The sequence below is a fragment of the Aquila chrysaetos genome, chromosome 3 (assembly GCF_900496995.4).
Source record: "Aquila chrysaetos chrysaetos chromosome 3, bAquChr1.4, whole genome shotgun sequence".
Taxonomy (NCBI): domain Eukaryota; kingdom Metazoa; phylum Chordata; class Aves; order Accipitriformes; family Accipitridae; genus Aquila; species Aquila chrysaetos.
In genome coordinates, this window is record NC_044006.1 from 78,108,478 (window position 1) to 78,134,736 (window position 26,259).

The 26,259-nt window shown below is 61.7% G+C and overlaps 2 protein-coding genes and 1 long non-coding RNA gene across 10 annotated transcripts in view; 2 read left to right on the plus strand and 1 right to left on the minus strand.

Moving 5' to 3' along the window:
* Positions 1–234: 234 nt before the first annotated feature.
* PTPN23 (protein tyrosine phosphatase non-receptor type 23) lies at positions 235–19,484 on the plus strand. The gene is given in 28 exon segments (XM_041122370.1): positions 235–411; positions 3,722–3,796; positions 5,014–5,141; positions 5,769–5,845; positions 6,863–6,912; positions 7,541–7,672; positions 8,137–8,217; positions 9,518–9,649; positions 9,869–9,916; positions 10,212–10,268; positions 10,884–10,942; positions 11,234–11,313; positions 11,554–11,668; positions 12,049–12,114; positions 12,509–12,654; positions 13,097–13,417; positions 13,855–14,009; positions 14,153–14,304; positions 14,594–14,773; positions 15,047–16,469; positions 16,471–17,352; positions 17,540–17,560; positions 17,562–17,725; positions 17,972–18,076; positions 18,192–18,330; positions 18,427–18,540; positions 18,625–18,935; positions 18,937–19,484. Coding segments are annotated over 28 exon segments (5,526 nt in total). The 5' UTR covers positions 235–327; the 3' UTR covers positions 19,166–19,484.
* Positions 19,485–19,621: 137 nt separating this feature from the next.
* The window catches only part of LOC115338950 (SREBF chaperone), a 68,557-nt gene continuing 61,919 nt past the window's right edge, over positions 19,622–26,259 (minus strand). For 6 of the 7 annotated variants that reach the window (XM_030008084.2, XM_041122371.1, XM_030008083.2 and 3 more), the window contains 4 exons: positions 25,513–25,679; positions 25,048–25,128; positions 22,136–22,342; positions 19,622–21,738 (listed from right to left, as the gene is read on the minus strand). In XM_030008084.2, coding sequence (XP_029863944.1) covers positions 21,493–21,738; positions 22,136–22,342; positions 25,048–25,128; positions 25,513–25,679 — 701 coding nt within the window. In that variant the 3' untranslated portion in view covers positions 19,622–21,492. Of the gene's footprint in view, positions 21,739–21,816; positions 22,343–25,047; positions 25,129–25,512; positions 25,680–26,259 lie in introns of those variants that run through there. The other variant, XM_041122373.1, reaches the window with a different exon arrangement.
* Positions 22,340–24,366, plus strand: LOC121233180. 2 transcript variants are annotated; one of them, XR_005932059.1, is made up of 3 exons: positions 22,340–23,184; positions 23,854–24,008; positions 24,088–24,351. It is a non-coding gene; the product is annotated as an uncharacterized LOC121233180 (long non-coding RNA). The 2 variants fall into 2 exon arrangements; XR_005932058.1 differs by lacking the exon at positions 22,340–23,184 and adding an exon at positions 23,550–23,595 and having other exon boundaries at positions 23,740–24,008; positions 24,088–24,366.

Sequence of the window (26,259 nt, forward strand, 5' to 3'; positions counted from 1 at the left end):
TGACCGGGAACGGCCGTTGCCATGGGAACGGCCTGTGGCCTCCCCGGGGGGGTGGTGGGCGGAGCGTCGCCATGGGAACAGCCCCTTTGCCCCGCCCCGCCTTACGACCAGCCCCGCCCTCAGGAGGCGGGCGAAGCGCCGCCGCGCCAACCCGCCGTTGAGAAGCCGCAGAAGGGGCGGGGCGTCTCCGTGGTAACGGCGCCACTGGGGGCGTGGCAGCGGTACCGGAAGGGGCGGGGCGAGGCTCGCCGGGGAGGACTCGGTTTCCCGTCAGGCTCCGCGTCGCGGTTCCGGTTGGGCGGGCGGTTCCGGCGGGCGCAGGCCGGGATGGAGGCCGTGCCCCGCATGCCCATGATCTGGCTCGACCTGAAGGAGGCCGGGGAGTTCGCCTTCAACGCCGCCGTCAAGAAGGTGGGACCGGGAAAGGGACGGCTGGGGCCTGCGAGGGGCCCGGGGCGGGGCGGGAGGGGCCTGTGAGAGAGGGGAGTGCTTGTAGGGGGGGAAGAGGAGGGGGTCTGTGAGGGAAGGGAGTGCTTGGGGGGCGTCGGGGGGCTTCGTGAGGGGTGTGTGGGGTCTGTGAGGGAGGGGGGGTGGGGGGTTTGGGGGGGTCCGTGAGGGTGAGGAGTGCTTGAGGGGGGAAGAGGGGCTCTGGGGGGGTAGTGTTTGGGTCGGGGAGGCTCCGTGAGGGGTGTGTGGGGTCTGTGAGGGAGGGGAGTATGTGGGGAGGGGGGGTGGGGGGTTTGGGGGGGTCCGTGAGGGTGAGGAGTGCTTGAGGGGGGAAGAGGGGCTCTGGGGGTGGTGGTGTTTGGGGTCTGTGAGGAAGGGAAGTGCTTGGGGTGTGGGGCAGAGGGGTCGGGGGGGCTCCGTGAGGGGTGTGTGGGGTCTGTGAGGGAGGGGAGCGTGTGGGGAGGGGGGTTGGGGGCCGTGGGGGGGGGGGCGGTGAGGGGTCCGTGAGGGTGAGGAGTGCTTGAGGGGGGAAGAGGGGCTCGGGGGGGGGGGGGGGTGTTTGGGGTCTGTGAGGGAGAGGAGTGCTTGGGGTGTGGGGCAGAGGGGTCGGGGGGGCTCCGTGAGCGGTGTGTGGGGTCTGTGAGGGAGGGGAGTGTGGGGCAGAGGCAGGTCGGGGGGGTCTGTGAGGGAGGGGAGTGCTTGGGGTGTGGGACAGGGGGAGGTTGGGGGCTCTGTGGGGGGTGTTGGGGGTGGGGGGAGTCTTTGGGGTGCACAGGGAAGGGGAGTACGGAGGTTTAGGGATTTTGGGGGGGGACCTGGTGAAGCAGGGAGTTATAGCTGGGGATATCTGGGGGGGCTGTGACTCTGGGTGTTGGAGGGGGGGGGCGGAGATGGGCAGGGCTGCTGGGGGCACCATCAGGCAGGGCCCTGGGGGGCTCCTGGGAGTGGTGGGGCAGGGAGGGGAGTGAGGTGCGCCGGCTGGGTCTGCGGTGGCCCGTCACCCTGGGGTGGCTCTGCCCTGCGTGTCACGGCGGGAGCAAGGCCGCGAGCGAATTTGTGCCCCCGTCAGCCCACCCCGGCTTGGCCCTGCTTGCTTCGCTGTTTCCTCGGGGCTGCAGGACCTTCCTCGGTGGCCGGGGTCAGCGGGTCCCTGCTAAGGCGGTGCTGCCAGGGGACAGAGTTTGGGGAGGGGGGAGTCCCTGGAGCGCTCCCCAACCCAGGCAGAGCCTTCCCCAGCCACCTCGGGGGCGAGCGGTGAGTTAGCAAGTCTGTCCCCGCCGCATGTGACTGCGCTGACTCCCAGCTCCCGACGTCGCAGCCGCCCTTCCCTGACCCCCGCCGCCGCCGGATCCGGCCTCCCCACCTGGCAGTGGTCGTTATTAATGCCGTGGCAGGCCTCGTTAGGAGATCCGGGTCAGCGATGGCCGATCCCTTGCGTCTCCTTTCCCTCTACTCTCACGGGCTCGTGTAAAAGAGGGAACTGAGGAGGGGGGAGCTGGTTCTCCCGCCGCCAGCAGCCCAGGCTGACTGATCATCAGTCAATCAAAAGCCCCAATCCCTTTGCGGTGCTATCGGACGAAGGTTGAGAGTACGGTGGGTGCAAGACGACAGGCTCCTTCCTTCCCAGCGGCCGCCGAGAGCTGCGGGGGGACACGATCTATCCTGGCTGCCCTGGCGGGGACCGAACTGGTGGCTTAAAGGAGGTGAAGTACTTAATTAAGCAGCTGTAAACAAGCTCCACCTATGACTGGCATTTCCTAGTGCCGCCTGCAGATGAAAAGCATGATTTATTGATGTGGAAGGAGGATGGGGGCGTTTCCCCTGCATTTGTGCCACCACCTGCTTCCCACCGCTCTGGATTTTGGCGTGTTGAGGGGGGCTAGTGTCCCGTCAGACCCCGGCAGCAGTGTTAGCGTGGCAGGGATGTCCTTGTGCCAGGAGGAAGGTGTTGCGGGATCGCTGAGCTGAGTCATGCTGTGCCGGCCAGGACAAGGTGCGGCGACCGTCGGCGCGGCTCTGGCCCTGCCGTGCCTGCCTGCCAGTGCCGGGGAAGCCGGCGGTGCCGTGGGCCTCGTGGCGGCAGCCCACGGAGAGCTGCAGCAGAGGGGATGGTGGCCTCCAGGTCCAAGCTCGTCCCAAGGGATGGTGACTTATGAAAAGTAGTTGTTTAGGGAATTTTTGTGTATGGCAGCAGGTGGAAATCTGTTTTGTAAATCAGGCTTCCCCACACACATTTGATGGAAACCTGCTCTGTTTTGCTGGCTCGCGAGAAGCGACAGGGAATAGAAACCTGGCACCCTGGTCAAAATGGAGAGGGAGGAGAGGAAACTTCCCTCATTTCTCCAGCGCTGAGCTGCGTTAACCTTGAGTTTAAGTGACAGGGTGCGGGCAGCCCTTCAAATGTCCCCAGCCTCCCTTAACCTGGCAGCCGCTGGGTTGGATCAAGCTCCCAGTGTCTGCCTGAGCCAGGGCAGAGTGGGGCTGCGGGTCCCCGGCTGCCAGGAAGGTTGGATGAATTCCTGCACGAACCCTTGGAGAATCCCGAGCTAGAGGCAGGTTTGGGGAGCTCTGTCCCCACAGCTCTCTCCATGGTGGTGGGGAGAGATAACTCGTCGCCAAGCTCCTTCCTTGGGGATGCCAGAGCGTTTTTGGCCAAGCCCTGGCTCCAGCTCCTCTCCACAGCGACTGAGGAGCCTCCGGCAGGGCCCGTGGCACTGTGCTGTTCCGTATCAGCATGCGCTACCCAGTTTTGTTTCCCTTTCTGCCCTCACCGCGATGAGCGGCCTTCCTGGCCAACCGCCAGCGTGACATCCACCCTCTGACGGTCACCAACAGGCTTTGCTTTCATGCAAACACAGAGGGATATCGGGTGTGAATCCGGAGTGACTTCAGTTCGGTCTGTCCCCTTCACTGGCCACTTGATTCCGGCTTCTCCGCTCCAGCTCCAAGGTCCCCGTCAGCTCCTGGTGTATGCTGGATCCGTGCATCTCCCCGGGGTATTGTCTCCACGGGACACTGCACCCTGGCTTTGCATTAAGCTGAGGTTCAGCAGGAGCGGGACAAGATCTGGGGGGTTTTAGGAGGCAAACAAGCTCCCAGCCAGGAGATGCAAGGCCCCGAGCCAGCGCGCGCCCCTTCACACTGCCAGACCTGCCGTGGGGGCTTCTCCCAGGCTTCCCTGGAGAGCTGCTGGTTGTTTCTCGGGCACGAGGCTGGGAAGGTGCCTCTGGGTGTCAGACAGGGCCAGGCTCTCACCCCTCTCTTCTCCCTCCAGTTTGTCCTGAAGAACTATGGGGAGAATCCAGAGAACTACAATGAGGAGCTGCGGAAGCTGGAGCTGCTCCGGCAGGTAAGCCGGGCTCCGTCCCGAATCACTCGCAACCCCGGTGAGGCCTGCTAGAGCTGAACCGGGGGAGCTGGTTCATCGCCCACCCCGTGCTCAAGGACACGTCTGCCGGCTCCCGCTGCCTCCCTGAACTGGGAGGTGTGCCAGAGCACTGCCGTGGCTGCTCCTCTCCCCCACCAGTGGCCCATGGATGAGGCTTTTGGCAGCTGGGCTGCATCCTGGGTTTCCCAAGGAGCGTGCAGGCGTTGGGCGTTAGGGCTCTGCTATACCTGCTTCCCTGAATTTGGTGGGTTTTGTGTTGAATACAAGTTCCCTGTTGGGTGGAAGGAATCGCTTGGTCTAGTCAGGCTGGTGCCTGAGGTCTTCTCAGGGAATAAATCATCCCTTTGCTCTCAGCTCTGGAGCCCACATACTTGTGTTAGTCACGGGGGTCATCAGTTTTGGGGCCACTGAGCAGATTAGAGATGGCCTTGGCCCCGGACAGCTGGTAGCTGAAACACGGATGGCAAAACCAGCTGGAGACGGTCGGAGACTTGCCCCGAGCTGGGACCGGTGCCGGTTTGTGCTGTGCCGTAGGTTTTGTAGCAGGGCCATAAGCCTGATGCGCAGGGTGGAGCTGGGGTAACTCGTGGTGCTGGCACTGGGGTCATCTCACCAGCCTCTCCAAAGCACAGTGGTGGGTGGGTGCCCTAACATCTGCAGCCTGGGATCTGGGGAGTTCTTGCCTCTGCCTGTGGCCTTAACCTTGAAGCAGGAGGTTGGGAAACCTTTCCAGGGTCTCCTGCTCTTCCCTTCCTTCTCCCAGCACAGCTTTGCCGTAGCAGCAGGTCCTGTGCCCTGTCCAGGACACCCCTTTGTCAGTCGCTCCCAAATTTCCCCCCGTTTATTTTGCCCTTAGGAGCCTGTGCTGGGGAGAGCAGAGGCTCTTCCTCCCTGAACCGGTTGCTCGGGATCCATAAAGCGGCTCCCTCCAGCCTTGTTTTTAGGCGAACAGACCTGTTTTTCTAGCTGCGTTACACAGGTGTTTTCCATAAGGCCTTGCTCCTTCCTGTGGTGCCGCTTCATCCCGGGGGAGCTGGCTGATGCCCGGCTCTGGCTGTCCCCTCCTGCCTGCAGATCTCACCACGAATCAGGCAGGCTCTTGTTCCTGCCTGGCACGTTACCCGTGAGCGCAGTCCTGTCCCCAGGGCAGCCTCTTCCTCCTCCTCTCTCCCCTCCAGAGCGCCGTCAACGTGCCCAGGGACTTTGAGGGCTGCAGCACGCTGCGGAAATACTTCGGCCAACTCCACTACCTGCAGAGCCGCATCCCTATGGGTGCCGAGCAGGAGGCGGCAGTCCCCATCGCATGGTGAGGAGGAGCTTCTTCCCCGTACGCTCTTTCCAGCGTGGGCATTATCGGTGGGAGGATCGGCTCCCAACGGGAGCTTCCTGAAATGCGGAGGCTGACCCAAAGCAGAGCAACTGCTCCCTCCTCCCTGTGCACGTCCTTCACCGGCATCCGATATGCCCCTGTCCGAAGCCCAGCAGCTGTACCTGGGTGGCACAGGGGTGTCCTGGAGACCCCTTGGGAAATGGCGTCCTGCCCTGGGGATCTGGCAGGACGTCTAAGCCGAGCTGCAAGGCAGCACGGTTGGCTCTGAGGAGACACAATGTAGAGCCAGGACAGCGTCACCGTGCAAGGTGACAGTGCTGAGATCCCCCGGGGTGGCAGAGTTGCTCGGCTGTGTGTAAACGGGGTGTCTGTGTGATTACAAAGCCAAAACAAGCCCGCCACGTGGAGACACACCGTCCCACCAGCTCCCACCGCCTCCGGCACCTTGATTTGATGTCCAGGGTGATGCCAGGCAGGAGGGCCCCTTCTCCGAACCTCTGAGGGAGCACGTCTCCCGACAAATCCTTTTCCTGGCTGGTGGCCCGTGCCCAGGAACACCAGTAACTCCATCTACAGCTGGTAACCAGGCTTCTCTCCTCGCAGGACTGAGATCTTCTCAGGCAAGACGGTGACTCACGAGGACATCAAGTACGAGCAGGCGTGCATCCTCTACAACCTGGGTAAGGGCCTGGGAGACCGGCTGTCCTCTTAGTCTGCCCTGGGCACGAGGGATGTCCCCCCCTCTCTGCCCAGCCTTTGCTCCATGCTCCACGCCGGCCTTCCTCGGAGCGGCCAGGCAGCAGCACAGCCCGCCTGGTCCCACCAGCAGCCGTGGCTCAGCCTGGTTGTGCCTCTTCCCCTCCTCTGTGCTGCCTGTGGGGCTCGGTACTCAGCGTCGGAGCTGCACAAGAGGTTGACTTTGGCTTTTGTCAGAAGCCTCCTCTCCTTTCCTCGTGGTCTCAGCACGCCCTGGTCGTGTGCTGCCCTGCATCTCGGTCAGAGGTTGCACTGAGGAGCCTGACATCGGGTTGTGGCCTTACAAATGCCCTTCCTGGCCCAGTGACAGCCTCAGTCAGGCTTTGTCAAGGTCATCCAGCGCCCCGTCTCCTCAAAAGCAGCAAATAGGTGTAAAAGCAGCAAATCTAACTTTTGTTCCCTGTCCCTTGCTCTCCAGCTGTGGACAATCACGGCTCAGAGTGGGGTTTTTTTGGTAGCCCCAAAGGGAAGGTGACGCTCGGCCCCTGGCCGCTTAATGCAGCTGGAAACACTCCCATCCCTGGCACCGCAGCTGCCCCTTGTGCTGCAGTTCAGGAACTGATTGCATTTTCCCAGTGGACCACATGCAGAGCAAAGTAGTTTAGCTTAAACCCCAGCCTAAGGCTGCTCCCTGAAGTTGGAAGAAATACATCTGTTAAAGCAGGAGGGTGTGAGATAGTTGCTTTTCAATACTGAGGGTTTGTTTCCAGCCCGGGACTTTCCTGTGCTGAATGACGTGCATGTGCAGTCTTCCACACTGGTGGCCTGTGAGATGGGCATCCTGAGTGCCACGGTTCCTTGCGTCCTGCTGGCACGGAGAGCCAGCTGGGTGCTGCTGGGTGTCTGTGGCCGACTCGCCGCAGATTGAAGCTTCTCTGATACGAGACCCGCAGTCTCCGGGAGCGGTGAGCAGGGGCTGGCAGAGTGTCCTCTTTCCGCAGGTGCGCTGCACTCCATGCTGGGCGCCATGGACAAGAGAGTGTCTGAGGAGGTAACGATCCCCTAGGTCCTCCCTCAACGACTCTTCTCTCCTTTGTGCTTAACAGCCACGAGCTGGTAGCACCGAGTACTTCTCCTCCATAACTTGGGTGGTTACAAGTATCTCGATGTCCGACACCAGCTCTGGATGTCTGCTGTGACCCAGGATCACTGTAGAGCGTTACGAGGGGCCACCCCCCTCATGGTTGCGTCCCTCCCTGCCCCGTTGTTGCCGTCCCTGCTCCAGCAAGGCTCTGCCTGCTTGCTGGCCAGGCTGACCTTCCACCCTCAGCACCTAGGGCCAGGAGGGGAGAAATCTGACACAGCTTGGGGCATGCACGGCCAGGGGAAAGCACTGAGCTGTTTAGAGCCTTGTGAGCCGCAGGGACTCACTCCAGGCTTGTGGCGGCTGCTTTTTGGGGTCTCAGACGAGGGCTGAGCAGCACGGGGAACATCTAACCGCTGCTGAGCTGGGGTTTATCACCCTAACACCCCCATGTGAAAGGAGGTTGCCGCTTTTCCAGTCGGGCCAAGTCTCCACAAATTCCTCGTGTCCGGCAGCACGTGCCTACGGACATCGGCTGGCTCGGCACGCGTGCAAGAGGGCTGTGCACTCCTGACGTGTTCTCCCCTCTTCTCAGGGCATGAAGGTTTCCTGCACTCACTTCCAGTGTGCCGCCGGGGCATTTACATACCTGCGGGATCACTTCCCTCACTCCTACAGCGTAGACATGAGCCACCAGATCCTCAACCTCAACATCAACCTCATGCTGGTAGGAACTGGGTTCTGCCTCCGCGGGGGCACTGGTCACACTGGGATGGCTTCTTGCGCACCTCGAGGGCAGCTGCCGCTCGAGCGGGAGAGGGGTGTTCCTAGGGTTGGGTGCTCCCTGCGGAGTCTAAGCGCTTGGAGCTGGGCGAAACAGGACCCCGGTGCCCCACGGGGGCTGTTGTCTCTGGGGTCCGGGCTGCTGTAGGCACGAGGGGCTCCCTCCTGCAGGAGGGAAGGAGATTTGGGGAGGCAGCAGGGAAGAAGGAAGGCTCTGTGCCGCTTTGCTCGTCCCCAGGCTGTTCGGGCATCCCTTGGGGCTGGTGTTTACTGTGCTCCACCGACCCCTGAAGAAAGGGGCTGTAGCTGGTGGGTCCTGCCAGGGGTTGGGGCCTGGCGTTGGCTTGGATATAAGGGGGTCTCCCAAGGTGTAGGGTAAACTGAGTGTTCCCCTCTTGTCTTCGGCAGGGCCAGGCGCAGGAGTGTCTCCTGGAGAAGTCCATGCTGGACAACAGGAAGAGTTTCCTCGTGGCCCGGATCAGCGCCCAGGTGAGTTCCTGGGCAATCTCTGCTGTGCCGAACTCCGGCCGCTTCTGCCTCGGCGCTTGCTGTTCCCAGCACAGCCCCGCTCCCACTGCACGGAGCAACACGCGGGATCGGGACCTCGGGGAGCGTGTCCCAGATCCTGCGCAGCGTCAGCGCAGTCAAAGAGCAGTATGGGGTCTTGCCGTTGCCTCAGGCTGTGAGTGCAACCACCAGCTCCTCAAAGGAGAGTGTAAGATACTCTAGAGGGAAGGGATGCCATCCAGAGGGACCTTGACAGGCTTGAGAGGTGGGCCCGTGCGAACCTCATGGAGTTCAACAAGGCCAAGTGCAGGGTCGGGGCAACCCCCAGTATCAATGCAGGCTGGGCGATGAAGGGATTGAGAGCAGCCCTGCGGAGAAGGACTTGGGGGTACCGGTGGATGAAAAGCTGGACATGAGCCGGCAATGTGCGCTCGCAGCACAGAAAGCCAACCGTGTCCTGGGCTGCATCACCAGCAGCGTGGCCAGCAGGTCGAGGGAGGGGATTGTGCCCCTCTGCTCCGCTCTGGTGAGACCCCACCTGCAGTTCTGCATCCAGATCTGGGGTCCTCAGCACAGGAGAGACATGGACCTGTTGGAGCGGGTCCAGAGAGGGGACACAAAGATGATCAGGGGGATGGAACACCTCTGCTGTGAGGACAGGCTGAGAGAGTTGGGGTTGTTCAGCCTGGAGAAGGCTCCGGGGAGACCTTATAGCGGCCTTCCAGTACCTAAAGGGGACCTACAGGAAAGATGGAGAGGGACTCTTTTATCAGGGAATGTAGTGATAGGATGAGGGGTAATGGCTTTAAACTTAAAGACGGTAGATTTAGGTTAGATGTAAGGAAGAAGTTCTTCCCTGTAGGGGTGCTGAAGCACTGGAACAGGTTGCCCAGAGAAGCTGTGGATGCCCCATCCCTGGAAGTGTTCAAGGCCAGGCTGGATGGGGCTTTGAGCAACCTGGTCTAGTGGAAGGTGTCCCTGCTCATGGCAGGGGGGTTGGAACTAGATGATCCTTAAGGTCCCTTCCAACCCAAACCATTCTAGGATTCTAACCCTCCGTGTGGGGTAGGTTTACTGTGGTGATGTCACTAGTCCCTGGCTCTGACCCAAAATGCATCTGTGAGTTCCCCACCGACTGACCATTTTGCTGTGCTGGCTGGGTGATCTGAGACCTTGGGCACAAACACTGGTGCCGGTGAATCCTCCTTTCCCTTGCTGCTCTCGGTTCCACCTGGGATCCGGCTTTCTCGGGGGTTCCAAACATCCGTCCTTCTCTCTGCAGGTGGTGGATTACTACAAAGAGGCCTGCCGGGCGCTGGAAAACTCAGAGACAGCCTCGCTGCTGGGAAAGATCCAGAAGGACTGGAAGAAGCTGGTTCAAATGAAAATCTATTATTTTGCTGCTGTGGCCCATGTAAGTGGGGAGATAACTGGGGGGCAGCTTGGCTGCGCTGGGGGGACCTGCCCTTTGCTCCCATCCCGGCTTGGGCTGCTCGTGCCCGCTGTGGCGTGGTGCTCACAACAACATGACCAACGAACGGGCTCTGGCTGCTCTGTGGGGTTTTCTTGCCCCTTTCAGAGATCTCCCTTGAGTTAAGGAGCTCTGACACCACTGATGCGTGTTTTCTTGCAGCTGCACATGGGAAAACAGGCTGAGGAGCAGCAGAAGTTTGGGGAAAGGGTAAGCAGAGCCGTGTTGGTCCATCTCGTCCGGTCCAGGCTCTGGATCGTGGTCCTGCCCTGGGGGGGTTGAGTCCTGGAAGAGATTGTCATGCTGGTGACGCTGGGTATCCGCAGCCCTGGGGACATGAGTGTGTCACCAATGATGTCCTGACTCCTGCAAGCGTTTGTGGGTGTTCTTGGAAAGCCCCATTAAGCTGTGGGAAGCTGCGGCCCTCAGGGACTGGTAGTCGTGTTCCTGTGCAAAGCAAGGGCATCTACTTCTGTGCCACCCCTAATTCTCTGTCTCTCTGCAGGTCATCTACTTCCAGAGCGCTCTGGATAAACTCAACGAAGCGATCAAGCTGGCAAAGGTGTGTTCCTGCTCTATCTGGTAGCAGTAATTGGGTTTTTGAAGTTCCTGTGCTGGGTCCTGGCTCAGGCCACTGGGATGCCAGACTGGGAAGATGAGATTGGTGTCAGTTTAAAAGCTTTCCTTGCCGTTCAGTAGGTTAGCAAACCTGTGCTGGCTTCCCAAAGCTTCAATTTGCTTCCCTCTGGGACATCCAGCCAAGCCCAAGGCTGTGGTATCTCCTGGATGCTTGGTCTACCAGGGCTTTAGCGGGGTTTGGTTTGGTTTTAATCATTCAGGAGCATGTGGGCAGCTCCAGAAGGGCCGTGGGTCTGCAGCGCTCAGCCCTGCTGCCTTGGTGGGCTCCCCAGAGAGCCCCTGGTGTCGGTGCTACAGTGCTCGGGAAACCGAGGACAGCCCTGTAGCAGGGTCTGCATGTGAAACTGGGACACGGAAGATTTGGGGCTGCTTCCAGGCGTCTCGGTTCCTTTATGGGGCACAAGGAGAGATGGCTGGCGAGGCTGCTGCTGGCTCCTGGGCACGCTCGAGCCGTGGCCACAGCACGCAGGGCTGCGATCGGCCACTGGGACAGCAATACCAGTTCCCTGCCTGCGCTAACTCACTCTCATTTCTGCAGGGCCAGCCAGAAACCGTCCAGGAAGCCCTGAGATTCACCATGGATGTGATCGGTGGCAAGTGAGTCCGTGCACGGGGCTCCCCTGGATGTAACCGTCCTGCTTCTCTGTGGGTCAGAAATGCCCGGTGGCCGGAGCAGCCCAGGGAGCGACCCTGGTGTTCCCCGACGCGCAGAGCCAAGCATCCCGTGCTGCCTGAGGCTCGTGGGATGTGCGGCTGCCGTGAAAGTCGCTCTTTGCTCTCCCTGGAGCGAGCCCAAGAGACCCAGGGCCTGACCCCACTGGGAGCAAGCTCAGGGAGCCAGGGATGTTGTCTGCTCCTCACCAACGTGCCATCCCTTCTTGTTTCTAGGTACAATTCGGCCAAAAAGGACAATGACTTCATCTACCATGAAGCTGTGCCTGCGCTGGACACCCTGCAGTCCGTGAAAGGTGAGGATGGGCAGTGCCCTCTCCTGCCAGCTCCTGATGGGAAAGGGGGACACACACAGTGACGCACGGTGAATCCACGGGGCTCTGGGACCCTTGGGGCCAGTGGGGCTTCATGCTGTGATGCCGTGCTCTCCAGGGATCTGCCAGGAATGAAGGTTTTGAGCGGGAGGACCTGTCTCGGGAATAATCAGTTCCCGGTGGAGGTTTCAGACAAGCGTGTGTTGTGTGTTTGACCCCCAGGTGCCCCGTTGGTGAAAGCCCTCCCCGTCAACCCCACGGATCCAGCCGTCACCGGCCCTGATATATTCGCCAAGCTGGTGCCCATGGCTGCCCACGAGGCCTCTTCCCTGTACAGGTGTGTCCCGGGCTGCGGCACAGGCGGGCACGGCTCTGGCCGGAGCAGGACAGCCAGCTGGTCACGGAGCTCGGGGTGCAGATCTCAACAAGGAGCCCGTACCCTAGCTCAGCAACTCTGCAAGCTAAAGAGAGCTGGGAGCTGGAGGTTTCCTTGGGGAGCTACTAATGTCCCCGAGTCGTTCTGGCCTCTGTCCAGTGTCTCTCCTGGCAGCTGGAGCTGGCCTTGCCGCCCCCAAAGGGCCGTATCCAGCAGGCCCGGGGATGGATGAGGCTCTGGCCAGTTCTTGCAGAGCTCAGAGCACTTGTGACTTATGGTGGAGGTTTCCCTACTCCTGTCGCAGCACTAAAGGATTTTTTTTTTTTTCTCCTCCGTCGCAGCGAGGAGAAGGCCAAACTGCTGAGAGATGTGATGGCGAAGATCGAAGCCAAGAACGAAGTGCTGGAGTACGTGTGAGCCATACCCAAACAGGACCCTGGCTGATTTCTCGCCACTGGAGACACAGGGCAGCGTTCTGGGCTCCCTGCGGCCTGGCACAGGGCTCTCCCGATTATCCCCTTGCTGAGTTTCCCACCCTAGCGCCAACGTGAACACAGACATCCCTGATCTGTCACCCTCGTGCTGAGTATGGTCAAGTCCCAGTTTGCCCAGCTCTGGGGCAGACCCTGTCCCCCAGCAGGTTCCGGTCCCAGTGACTGGTCCCCAAATTCACCCTGCAGCTTTGCTTAGGCCATCAGGGGTGACGCTGCAGTGCTGCGCCCCGAGTTGGCCGTGATTTGGGATGGGGGGACCTGTGGGGAGGCTCTGCCACCGCTCAGGGGCTTGTTCTCTCGCCTGCAGCCAGTTCATGGACTCCATGCAGCTGGACCCCGAGACCGTGGACAACCTGGACATGTACAGCCACATCCCCCCCATCCTGATGGAGAAATGCGCCGCGCTCAGCGTGCGCCCCGACACCGTCAAGAACCTCGTCCAGTCCATGCAGGGTAAGGACACGGGGACCAGGGATGTCTGGGCTGGCCCTGGGGGCAGGCGTGCCGCTCCCTGACGGGGGCTTTGACGTTGGGAACGGCCGCTCCGATGGCTGATTCTTTGCTGATACAAATTCCCGAACCCCCAAAGCATTTTTCCTGTTGGCCGGTCGTGGGGGATGCTGCTTCCTCGCAGGCCAGGCCAGCCGTCACCCCGCTGGTGGCTGCAGCCAAGGGGGTCGGTGCTGTCTGGAGCCCAGTGCAGGCAGGCCCTGAGCCCAGCACCCAGGCGTCTGGGCTGTGATGTCCTTGCCTTCTCTGGTCGCCCACAGCCAGATTTATCCCTCGGGCTGCTCTGTCGACGCCTGGCTTCAGGCTCGGAGCAGGCGGGGGCCAGGAGAGCTTGTGGCAGGTGGTGGTTCAGCCCTTTGCCAGCCTCGGTCTCTCTCCCCTGCAGTGCTCTCCGGGGTCTTCACCGACGTGGAGGCTTCCCTGAAGGAGATCCGAGACCTCCTCGAGGAGGACGAGGCTCAGGAGCGGAAGCTGCAGGAGCTGCTTGGGAAGGTCCCACCGCCCCAGGGGTCCCCCCTGCCGCCGTCCCCAGGGCTGGCCGAGGTCAGCAAGGAGTGTTCCAAGTACATGGAGGTGCACGAGAAGGCCAGCTTCACCAACACCGAGCTCCACAAAGCCATGAACCTGCACATCGGCAACCTCCGCCTGCTCAGCGGGCCGCTGGAGCAGGTCCGGGCCGCGCTGCCTTCGCCCGCCTTGACCGAAGGTGAGCGGTGCCGCGCCCCGTGCTCGCAGCCGTCCCGGCTTCCCAACGGCACCCCAGGCTGGGGCTGGGGGGGAAAGTAGGTCCGCTTCTCCCTCCTGCCTCCCCGGTGCTCCCCTCGTGTCGCCTTCTGCCTCAGCTTGGCGCTGCTTTGGCATCGGCGGGCTGCGTGGTCCGTTGCGAGCCGGGGTGGCGGCTTGTCCCCCTGAAAAACCTGCAAAATGGGATCCTGGTGTGGGGACGGATGGGCCAGAGACCCGGTTACCGTCTCGGCAAATGCCTGCCTTTACTGACCGGCGTGCCAGGACAAGCCGCAGGCTGGTTCCTTACCCCCGCGGTTCCCTCCCCTCGGCTGCAGCATGTACCGTGAGCGGGGTCGGGGAGGCTGCGCCGGGCTCGGTGCGATCTGGCGCGGCCGCTCAGCCCTCCCTGTCCCCCAGACGACAAGCAGGTGCTGCAGAACCTGAAGCGAATCCTGGCCAAGGTGCAGGAGATGAGGGACCAGCGGACGTCCCTGGAGCAGCAGTTGCGTGAGATGATCCAGAAGGACGATATCACCACCTCGCTGGTCACCACCGACCGCTCCGAGATGAAGGTGGGTGCCAGCCGCCGTGTTTGGGGAAGACCCTTCGCGTGTCACGCGTCCCGGTCAGGGCTGCAGCAAGAGCTCTGCCCTGTCCCAAACTACCCCAGAGCCTCCCCAGCCGCCTGCGACCCCTCAAACCCTCCCCTCTGCAGAAACTCTTTGAGGAGCAGCTGAAGAAGTACGACCAGATCAAGGTGTACCTGGAGCAGAACCTGGCCGCCCAGGAGAACGTCCTGAAAGCCCTGACGGACGCCAATGTCAAATACGCGGCTGTGCGCAAGGCCCTGGGCGAGGTGGAGCACAAGTGAGTGGTGTGCGGGGCTGAGGCACGGAGGAATGGTATTCCCTGGTGGGGTCTGGGTGCACGGGAACAGCCTTCACCCCCCACAAGGGAGAGGTGTGGGGTCACTGCCGGCTTCTCTAGTCTGTCCCTTTTCATGTCCCACTGCTGGGGAGCCACTGGTGGCTGTTTGTCCTGCACCCGGTGTCCGTCCCAGGTGGGTGCTGGTGGGCTCCCCAGGTCCCAGGAGCGGGGAGACCTGGTTTTGGCTTGGCGTACATCACCACTCAGCCCCTCCGCCCCGTCTCCCCAGGTGGAACACCACCGTTCAGACCTTGGTGGCCTCCTACGAAGCCTACGAGGATCTGATGAAGAAATCGCAAGAGGGGAAGGACTTCTACACCGACCTGGAGGGGAAAGCCGCCAAACTGCTGGAGAAGGCCCGGGCTGCCTGCCAAGCCGCCGAGGCCAACAGACAGCAGATCTTGGAGAAGTAGGTGGTGCCGTGCCCGTCGCCGAGACACGCGCGTGGGCTGGAGGGGACGTAAAGCCGGGCTTGGGGGTCCCTGATGTGATGCCCCCCGCCTCGCCCGGGGAGGTGGGAAGCACCTTTGGGTGCTGCTGGGTGACCTGGGCTGCGGCTGGAGGGTTTGGCTTCGGCGCGGTGGCTCCCTGTGCCCGAGGGGGCGGTGGGCAGCACGCACCCGGGCTCGCTGGGGGCCGGCGACCCCCTGCTGAGCCCCGCTGCCCCCCCCCCCCCCTGCAGGGAGATGAAGAAGCAGCCACCCCCTCGGCCCACGGCCCCCAAACCCGCCCTGCAAAGGAAGCCGCTGGAGCTGGAAACCGGCGGGCCGGACGCCGGCGACCTGCCGCCGTTGAGCTCCCTGGTGCTGTCGGAGCTGCCCGAAGAGCTGCGCAGCCTGCCGCCGGACGTGCTGGCCGGGCACCTGGCCCACTTGCCGCCCCCCACGCTGGCCGCCCTCGCCCTCAACCCGGCCCTGGCCGCCGGGTTGCGACCCCCCGAGCCCTTCCTCCCCGCGGCCAGGCTGCCCGGCGCCCCGCTGCAGCCCTTCGCCCCTGCCCGCTTCCCGGGACCCCCCGCCCTCGCCGGGCACTACCGTCTGCCGGCGGCACCCACCTCGGCGCCGGGGCCTTTTCCCCCCGGCGGGGGGACCCCGGTGCAGCTCCTGCAGCCCTCTGCCCCGCAGGCGGCCGGGCCCCCCCCCAGTTCTGCCCCGGCCGCTTCCCCCCAGCTTTTCCCGGCCGCCCCGCTGATGCGAACCCCGGAGCAGCCCGGCACGGCCCCCGTGCAGCCCGGCGCAGCTCCGGCGCAGCCCGGCTTCGTGGGGCCCCACGTGCTTCCCCCACGCTCGTCCCCGCAGCACGGTCCCCTGCCCGGCTCTGCTCCCGCTCCCGCTGCCTCCTACGGCCTGGGCCAGCCGGGGGTGCCCGCACCGGGCCCCCTCAGACCCCCCACCCTGGGGCCAGCCCCCATGGGTGCCCAGCCGCCGGCCGGTGGCCCCGAACCGGCCCCGGGTGCCCGGCCGGCCACCACCACGGTGGATAGCGTCCAAGCCCCCATCTCCAGCTGCACCGCTCCCCCGCAGCTCCCCGGCCAGGGGCCGGCCGTGCCCCCAGTCCCCTTCCTGGCCCCGCAGCGCATGGGGGGCCCCCCTGTCGCCTTCCCTTACGCCCAGGGGGGGCTGCAGCCCTTCGGGCAGCCTGCTCAGCACCCATTCCCTCCCAGGCAGCACCCGCAGACCTTCGCCCCCGCGGCGCAGCTCCAGCCCGGCGTGGAGATGCCCGCTCGGGCCCAGGGCCTGCAGCAGTTCCCCCCGGCTCCCTTTCTGCCCCCGGGGAGAGCCCAGGTCCCGCTGCCCTTCCAGCCGCCCGCCCGGCCCCCGCTGCCCCCCCAGGCCCAGTTTGCCCAACAGCCCTTCGCCGGCCCCGGGGGGCAGCTGCCACTGCCGGCCCCCGGGCAGCCCCCCCTGCCACCGCAGCTCTACCAGCTCCCGGGGCAGGACAAGCTGCCCCCGCAGGGGCTCGCCCCACACGGGGGGGCCCTTCCCTTCCCCAGGGCCCCCAGCCAGAGCGGCCCCCCCGCGCAGCCCCTGCACGCCGCGCTGGGGGGGCTGCAGCCGGTGCCCGCCGGCTCCCCCGCTCTGCCCTTCTGCCCCAGCCCTGCCCCCCCCAGCAGCCAGTTGCCCCCCGGGACCATGGCCCTGGGCCCCCCCCCCGCCCGCCCCCGCCAGCCAGGCCGGCCCCCACCACGTCGCCCCCTCTCCCAGCCCCGGCCTGAGCCAGATGCCGGGCGCGGCGGTGGTCCAGGGTCCCCTGGTCCCCTCTCCGGCTCCCTCCCCACAGCCGGCCTTGCCCATGCAGCCCCCGGCGCTGGTGCCAGGCTCGGGCAGCCTGCCACAGAGACCCCCGCCCTCGCTGACGCCGGGCACGGCCCCGCTCCCCCAGGGCCCCGGCGAGGCCCCCTTCCAGCGGCAGAGCTCCTCCACCGACGACCTCCTGTCCTCCAGCCCCGAGAGCCAGCACGGCGGCTCCAAGGCGGCTGTCGGCCAGCCCCTGCTGCAGCCCACCAAGGCGGACGCCAAGGACGGGCAGAAGCCCAAGGCGGTGCAGCTGATCGAGAACGATCCCTACGAGAAGCCGGAGCGAGTCCTGCGGCTGCTGGCGGAGCTCGACCGCTTCCGAGGGCTGGTGGAACGGCTGGAGCGACCGGGGCCCGGCGGCACCGCTGCCGAGCTGGACACCGTCTGGAAGGAGCTGCAGGACGCCCAGGAGCGGGACGCCCGGCAGCTCTCCATCGCCATCGCCCGCTGCTACTCCATGAAGAACCGGCACCAGGACATCATGCCCTACGACAGGAACCGCGTCATCCTCCGCTCGGGCAAGGACGACTACATCAACGCCAGCAGGGTGGAGGACCTCTCGCCTTACTGCCCCACCATCATCGCTACCCAGGCCCCGCTGCTGGGCACCGCCGCCGACTTTTGGCTGATGATCTACGAGCAGAAGGTCTCCGTCGTCGTCATGCTGGTGTCGGAGCAGGAGCTGGACAAGGTAGACCCTTCCCTGGGCGCGCGCGGCTCCCGGAGCCGGCGTCCCTCGCCCCTCCTGGCGCCCGTCGCGCTCTCCCGGTGTCACCGCGCGGCAGCTCCGGGCCCTGACGGGGACCGGGAGGGTCCCGCGGCCGCCCCGGGTGGGGTGGTTAAGGGGGCTGACGGCGCGCTCCCTTCCCTCCCCGCAGCAGAAGGTGCTGCGGTACTTCCCCCCCCGAGCGGGGCCAGCCCATGGTGCAGGGACCCATCACCCTCATCCTCACCAGCCTGAAAGTCGCCCCCACCCACGTGGAGAGGATGATCACGCTCCAGTACCGGGACCAGAGCCTCAAGCGCACCGTCATCCACCTCCAGTTCACCTCCTGGCCGGAGCTGTATGGCACTGGGACGGGCTGGGGCGGGGGGGGGCACGGCGTGGTGGTCCTGCAGCAGCTGGGGAGGGTGGGTGCCCGCAGGACCCCCCCCGAACTGCTGGTGGGGGACCTCAGGGCTCCAGCCCCGGCATGGGGAGGGTCTTTGGGGCAGCGCTGACCCCTCCTGGGGGGGGTGTTGAGAGCGGGACCCCCACCCCAAATGAGTGTGTGTGTCGTCCCCCCACCCCCACCCCCCCCTCCACGCAGGGGCCTGCCCGACAGCAAGGGGAGCCTCCTCCGCTTCATCCAGGAGGTGCACGGCCACTACCTGCACCAGCGCCCGCTCCACACCCCCGTCGTCGTGCACTGCAGGTGAGCAGGGCTGGGGGCGTGGGGGTTGCTCCCGTGGGGGCGTGGGGTGCCGTCCCCCCCGCTCCCAGGGGCCTGTCACAGCCTTTTTTTGGGGTGGGGGGGTGTCTCTCCGCAGCTCCGGGGTGGGCCGCACTGGGGCCTTCTGCCTGCTCTATGCCGCCATGCAGGAGGTGGAGGCGGGCAACGGCATCCCCGACTTGGCCCAGCTGGTCAAGCGCATGCGGCAGCAGCGCAAGCACATGCTGCAGGAGAAGGTAGCGGGGCCGCGGGGAGGGGGGAGGAGGAGCTGAAGCCCCCCCGGGACTGAACCCCCCCAAGGGACTGACCCATGCCGCTCTCCTCCCGCGCAGCTCCACCTCAAGTTTTGCTACGAGGCCGTCCTGCTGCACGCCGAGCAAGTGCTGCACCGCCACGGCGTGGGAGCCCCCGCCGTCCCCAAGGCCACCAACAGTGCCTCCCCCAAGGTGGGTACAGGGTCGGGGGGTGTGTGGGGGGGTGTGGGGGGAAATCTGTCGCCCCCCAGGGCTCACGGGGCCTCTCTCCCGCAGCTCTACTTCCACCAGGACCCCCAGGACCTGGTCCTGGGTGGGGACATGCCCATCAGCTCTATCCAGGCCACCATCGCCAAGCTGAGCATCAAGCCCGGGGGGGCCGGCGGGGAGCAAGGGGGGGTCTGGTTGCCGGATCCCGTCCCCCCGCCCGATGCCGCGGACACCCAGGCGACGCCGGTGCTTCCCGACGGCGTGCTGGATGGCGTGGGTGCCCCCCTCCCCGAACCCTCCCCGCCGGGGCCGCCCCTCCCTGAGCCACCCGGTGACCCCGAGAGCAGCAACCACGTAGCGGAGAGCCCCGAAGTCCCGGGGGGGGGAGCCGGTGGTCCCCCCCGCCGCCCCCCCCACCTCCTCGCTGGAGCTGTTGGCCTCCCTCACGCCCGAGGCCTTCACCCTGGACGCCTCCCTCAAGGGCAAGCAGCGGATGAACAAGCAGAACTTCCTCCAGGCGCAGACGGGCGAGGGGCTGCGGGGACCCCGGCCCAGTGACGACCCCCTCAGCATGCTCGACCCCCTCTGGACCCTCAACAAGACGTGAGGGGCGGGGGGGGGGCCGTGTGTGTTTTGTGTCCTGTTCCCCCCCCCCCCCCCCCGCCCCCACACCCAGCACTACAGCCCTGGGCCCCTGCCCTGCGGGTGCTGCCTTCCCCTGGGACCCCCAGTTTGGGATGGGAGGACCCCGGGCAGCAGTGGTTGGGGTACCCCGAGGGGTGGGGGGGGGTGTCTGCCTTCCCCTACCCACCCCATCCTTCTGCTTTGTACAGGTGTAACATTGGCGCTCGCCACGTTATTTGACTCCAATTAGAACTGACTTTTTCAGCTCTTTGCTACTAAAATAAAGAAGAGTTTGATCTGCAGCCGGGCCCAGGCCCCAGTGCTGCTGCTGGCGTGGGGGCTCCCTGCCCCGTCCTGGGGGTCCCGGGGGGGGACACGGGATGGGAGTGTGACGGAGGGTGGGGGGGTCAGGAGGGGTTCAGCAGCGGCACAGCAACGCTCGGGTTAGTTCCGTTTAATGGCGGTGTCCTCGGACAGGTTATAAAACAGGATCTGGTACAAAAAGCGTCCCCTGTACAGTACAAAGCGTACAGCCGGGCTAAGGCCACCCGAGGCAGAGGGGGAAGCCGGGGCGGGGAGGGGGGTGCTGCCCCATGGCCCCCCCAGGGGAGCCCCCAGGCCGTGGGTCCCTTCGGCCGTGCTCAGGGGGGGCTTCCCGCCTGCCCAGGGGGCCAGCACGGCGCTGCCTCTACAATCACCAGGATTCAATTAACAGACGTCATCGGCATTTACTGGAGGGAAGAGCGCGGTAGAGGAAGGGTTCGGCCCCAGCTCTGCTCAAGGCTGGTGGCCCCCCCATTGCCAGGGCAGGGTTTTGGGGGGCAGTGGCTCAGCCCCCCTGCCCCTCGCTGCCTGGGGCTGGAGCGGGGCCTGTACTGCAACTGGGGAGGGGAGCTGAGCTCCCCCCCCCCCCCCCCCCCGGCACATGCCAGAGGGGAAGCCCGGTGTCTCGGGGTGGGGGGCTGCCCACCGGTGGCAGGGCCCTTTGGTCCCCACTGATCCCCCGGCCCCCCAGTGTCAGTCGGGCCGTCTCCCCCTGCCCCACGGGGCTTTCTCCCCGCAGGGAGGATGGGGGCAAGGGCTGCCGGCCTGCTCCCAACCTGAGAAAATCCTCCTCTGGCCCTGCAGCGGGAGGAGGAGGAGGAGGAGGAAGGTGCTATTGCTGCAAACTGGGCGAAGGAGAAAGGCAGGAGCAGGTCCAGTGCCAGGGCGGCTCTGCCACGGCAGCTTGGTGGAGCGAGGGCGGGCACATGGGCGCAGGTACTGCCGGGCCGTTGGTCCCGCGCTTTCCTGCCATAATAAATAAATATATACAGCATATAAATAAATAGGGCAGGGACTGCTGCCGCACAGGCCCCGCATGGGGCAGGGCCGGCCCAGAGCTGGGCAGGTGGGGGCCCTGCCCGCGCTCTAAGGCACATGGAGGCCAAGCCAAGTGCCCAGGTGAGGTCAGCTCCGTCCTTCTCCTGATGTGGAGGCCAAGCCAAGCGCCCAGGTGAGATCAACCCCATCCTTCTCCCGGTGTGGACCCGCTGCCACTGTGAGCCGAGGGGCTACGGCCAGACCGCGGTGATGGCGGCACTGGGTGCCAGGGGTTCACCAAGAGCTGGCAGCTCCTGGCTGCTCCTCTCTGGCCTGGGGCGGGGGGAGGCCGGGTGTGCAGGGCTGTCCCCTGTGCCCCGGGAGCAGGCGTTGGGCTGGGACGGCCCTGCAAAGGCAGGCCGGGCACCGCTGCCGGCACCGCTGCGACTAAGCCGGAACCTGCCGAGACAGAGCTGGGCCCAGCTTAGCTCGGCTACCCCAAGGCAACAGGCAGCAAGGCTCCCCCAGCCCCGCGCTGCTCCTCCTTCGGTCTCCCCCAGACAGCCGGTCAGCTCTGGGGAGCCACCGCACGCCAGCCCCGTCGCCTGTCCTGTCCCCAGCAGGGTGCTGGAGCGGAGCGTGGCACCCCCCCCTCACTCCGCCGTGTCCCTCTGCGCCAGCCGGGACAGCCCCGGGAGCATCGCACCCCTGGGGAGCCCCGGCGACCGCGTGGAAGATGCAGGAAACGGGGGAGAGGGGCGAAGAGGAGGGCTGGGGCCCCGAAGACCTTTGGGTGGCAAGAGTCCAGTTTACGAGGAGGAAAGGCAACAGAGGTACGGACAGAGCGATGGAGCCGGCGTCCCCGTCCCCTCGCCTGTGGGCAGCAGCGCGGCGCTGCCTAGAGCCCACCCTTCGTCCGCCCACGCTGCCTTCAACTACGGAAGGGGCCCGGGCGCCCCGTCCCGCCTGCCTCCCTCCACCCAGGCTCCGGCGCCTGCCCCTCCTTCCTCAGTCCAGTTTCTCCAGCACCGAGGGCACGTAGACCAGGCTGAGCTCGCTCCCGAAGTTGCAGACGATGGCGGCGTTCTCCAGCACGAGGATCTGCCGCGCGGGCTGCGACTCGTTGCTCTTCCCCAGGTAGACGGTCTGGAGCAGGTCGCCGTAGCCGATGTCCCAGAAGGAGACGCAGCCTTGGCCTCCTGTCACCAACAGGTTGTCGGAGATGACGCCCAGGCTGGCACCGCAGCCCATCTCCTGCGTGGAACGAGAGCAGGTCAGAGAGCCGAGCCCGCGGCAGGCGTCCCGGCAGGAACTCCTCCGCGAGGGAGGGCAGCTGCTTGCCGTGGCCGGGAAGAGGCCGTTTAGCCGCAGCCCCTCTGCCAGCCCGGCCCCGTGGGTGCACACGTGCTGGAATGGGGCCACTGAGCCTCGCAGTGGGACAGCGCGGTCTAGCCAAGCAACAGATTCAGTCTTTTCCAAGCTCTTGCATGTTACGTTTACAAACGGGTAAGTTTTCCAAAGCAGCTGGAGTTTATAAATAGAGATCCCTTCACACTACAAACCCAGCAGAGGTGGTCTGCGGGGTTTGGTGGGGTCCAGGAAAGCACGGGAGCACCCTTAACCTTTCCCTGGCTGCTCCCCACCTACCAACCTGCTGGATGGAATAGAGCTTGATCCCCGAGCTGCGGTCCCAGATGCTGATCACGTCGTCCAAGCCGCTGCTGATGACGCAGGACGTTGTGCAGGTGAGGGACGTGACGTCCCCTCGGTGGGCGTACATGTGGCTGACCTTGCTCCCCGTCAGCACGTCCCAAAGGCAGATGGCACCGTCCTGGCCTCCGCTCGCTAGCACCATCGTCTGAAAGGACACGGACAGAACCAGGTCAGGAACCTCGGAGGACGGCGCCCTTGCCATCGCACCCCGCGGCTTTGCAGTGCCACGGACACGCAAAGCCGCTGAACACGTGAGCCAGTTCCATATACAAGCAGTTCCAGTGCTCCGGGCATGCTCCCAGGAGGGAGGTCACAGGAATGAGGGAGGGAAAGTGGAGCTGCCAGTTCGGTGGCTCCCTTGCCTTTGTACATGTGTTCCAACAGGCTGGAGGTAACAAGGCCCCAAGCCCACCAGGACTCCCAAGTGCAGAGAAACCTAAATTCATTTAAACAGAGCTGTAAAGCACACAGGTGTGGCTCTCCTTCTTCTTTCCAAGGGGACCTGGTACACAAAGCCTCCCTGGAGGCTCACGGCAGAGCAGGGCAGGCTCTGCTGAGCCCTGTCGTTAGCCTTGCTCACCTCTCCAGCCCTGGCAGTGCAGGCTGTGCGTCAGCTCAGCTAAGGCTCTGCTCCCTCTCTCAGGAGACAGCCGGTCCCCCGGGGGGCAGACATTCACAGGGCAGGGAACATTTCCTGGGCCAGTTTCAGCCTGGTGCTCCCGGCTCTGCCTTCAGAGGCTCCCTGGCGTCAGAGCTGCGTTCAGAACGGCTGTCCCGGCAGGACGGGTACAGCAGGAACGGGGCTTTCCTGCTCCAAACAGGGCAGGGAGACAAACCACCTCCAGGGAAAGGGATTGCTGCGCTTGCAGTCAGCTGGATGGGAAAATACTGGCTCGGCTTGTATTGCAAAGGAATAGGATAAGATAGAATACGGTAGAATAGGATAGGATAGAATACAATACAATAAGGTAGAATAGAATAGAATAAGTTAGAATAGCATATGATAGAATAGAATGGAATAGGATAGGATAGAATAAAATCAAATAGAATTGAATAAAATCAAATAGAATTGAATAGCATGCAAATGAATGCAATAGAACAGGACAGATTAGACTGAATAGAATAAGGTAGGATAGGATAGAATAGAATTTAATAGAATAGAATAAAATAAAATAGAATCGAATAGAATGCAAAAGAACAGGATAGGTTAGACTGAATAGAATAAGGTAGGATAGAATGGAATAGAATAGAACAGAAAAGAACAGAATTGAATACAACAATGGAATGGAATAGAATGGAATATAATACAAAAGAATAGAATATAATAGAAAAGAACAGAATTGAACAGAACAGAATAGAATGGAATAAAATAGAATAGAATACAATAGAACAGGATAGGTTAGACTGAATAGAATAAGGTAGGATACAACAGAATGGAATAAAACAGAATGGAATAGGATAGAATGGAATAGAATAGAATGGAATAGAAAAGAAGAGAATTGAACAAAATAGAATGGAATAGAACAGTATAGAATAGAACAGAATGCAATTGAATGCAATAGAACAGGATAGATTAGACTGAATAGAATAAGGTAGGATAGGATAGAACAGAATAGAACAGAAAAGAATAGAATGGAATGGAATAGAGAATAATAGAATGGAATGGAATAGAATTGAATAGAACAGGATAGAATAGAATGCAAATGAATGCAATACAACAGGATAGGTTAGACTGAATAGAATAAGATAGGATAGAATAGAATGAAATAGAATAGAATAAGTTAGAATAGCATGGAATGGAATAGAATAGAGTAGAAAAGAAAAGAACAGAATTTAATAAAACAGAATAGAAAAGAACAGAATAGGATAGAAAAGAATAGAATGGAATAGAATAGAATACAATAGGACAGGATAGGTTAGACTGAACAGAATAAGGTAGGATAGGATATACTAGAATGAAATAGAATAGAATAAGTTAGAATAGCATATGATAGAATAGAATAGGATAGAATGCAAATGAATGCAATAGAACAGGATAGGTTAGAATGAATAGAATAAGGTAGGATAGGATATAATAGAATGAAATAGAATAGAATAAGTTAGAATAGAATATGATAGAATAGAATAGAATGGAATAGAATAGAATGGAATAGAATAGAATGGAATAGAATAGAATGGAATAGAATAGAATGGAATAGAATAGAATGGAATAGAATAGAATGGAATAGAATAGAATGGAATAGAATAGAATGGAATAGAATAGAATAGAGTAGAATAGAATAGAGTAGAATAGAATAGAGTAGAATAGAATAGAGTAGAATAGAATAGAGTAGAATAGAATAGAGTAGAATAGAATAGAGTAGAATAGAATAGAGTAGAATAGAATAGAATAGAGTAGAATAGAATAGAGTAGAATAGAATAGAGTAGAATAGAATAGAGTAGAATAGAATAGAGTAGAATAGAATAGAGTAGAGTAGAATAGAATAGAGTAGAATAGAATAGAGTAGAATAGAATAGAGTAGAATAGAATAGAGTAGAATAGAATAGAGTAGAATAGAATAGAGTAGAATAGAATAGAGTAGAATAGAATAGAGTAGAATAGAATAGCATGGGATAGGATAGAATAGAATAGAATAGAATAAAGTAGAATACAATAGAACAGAATGCAATTCTGGTGAGCACAGGGTCACAGCGGCCAGCAAACCCTCTGCGTCCTCAGAGAAGCCCACATCAACTTCTCCAGGCGCAAACCAGAAGAGAGTCCCAGCTGGGTCCCTCCGGCTGAACCAGCGCCTCAGCAGCCGTATATAAAGGCTGTTCTTTCCAGTGCAGACCCAGCTGCACCTTACCTGATCAATGTACACAGCTGTGATTGCTCCTGAGTGACCCTGCAGCGTGAACAAACAGCATGAGTCTTCTAGCCGAAACACCTGCAGGGCAGAAGAGGCAGATGTGAGCGTCGGCAGGGCAGCCGTGCTGCACAGCGATACTGCCTGCGCCTTACCACTCTTGCTAACGAAGCAACAGATCTCCCTGTTTCTAACTTCCTTACTGCTGCCCGCTGCTCACAGCAGAGCCAGAGCCTGTCAGTTATTCAGTGAGGGCACTGGAAGCTGCTGCCAAGGACGGGGAAAAGGGTAATTAATGCCTGTCAGGCAGCGACAGGGCAGGGAAGCAACATGCATGGCTGAAAGGGACAGCTGCTGCTGGAAGGGACAAGGAGAAGACAAGGGATAGCCCAGAACCCAGACCCTGATATTCATCAAGTCACCCAGCCCTAAGGCAAGAGGATCTCCTGCTCTGCTTAGCCTTACTCTCAGAGTGTGGTCCTGGCTCCCCGTGACCAGCCGTCCAGCCGCAGCCTTCAGCGCCGTGATCGGCTTCTGGTGGGCGCAGGACACGGTGTGGGTGAGCTGACACATGATGATGTCGCTGCTGCTGAACACGGGGGAAGACGGGATGCTGCTTCTGCTTGGGGCTCCTGTGGCGAGACAAGCAGGTAAGTCCTTGCTGCACCAGACACAGCCTTACGCTCCAAGACTAATATCACCCAGAAATGGTGCGGTATCAGGGATGCCTGGACACTGAACTTCAAGGAATTTTAACCTGGTCCTCCGATGAGCCAAACACTCGGCACTCTGGCTGACACTGACAGAAGCTACAGCTGCTCAGCGCTCATGAACAACTGGAGTGAGGGTCTCCGACAGGGTCCTCAGCATCAGAACTCCCTCCCTACGCAGTAAGTCTTCTGCAAGGCTGAGGTCCCTGAAGCCCAAGAGCTCTGCGATTACCCTTGTCAGAGGCAGAACAGACAGCTGGGCACAAGACTCTCTGCACTCTATGGGGCAAAGTCGTTTCCACAGCCAGCCCTTTCCTGCAGAGCCTGCTCCACTTCCAGATCTACAGCTTGCAGACCCCAGGACATCCCTCCAGGAATGCAACCATTCTCGTGGAGTAAAATCAGGGTTTCTCTCTCCTCCAGGCCACTCCAGAACCAAAGAAGCCACTGCACTGCAAACTAGTTACCGCCACGGACTAGTTTTGTGTGTGTCGTGGTTGTG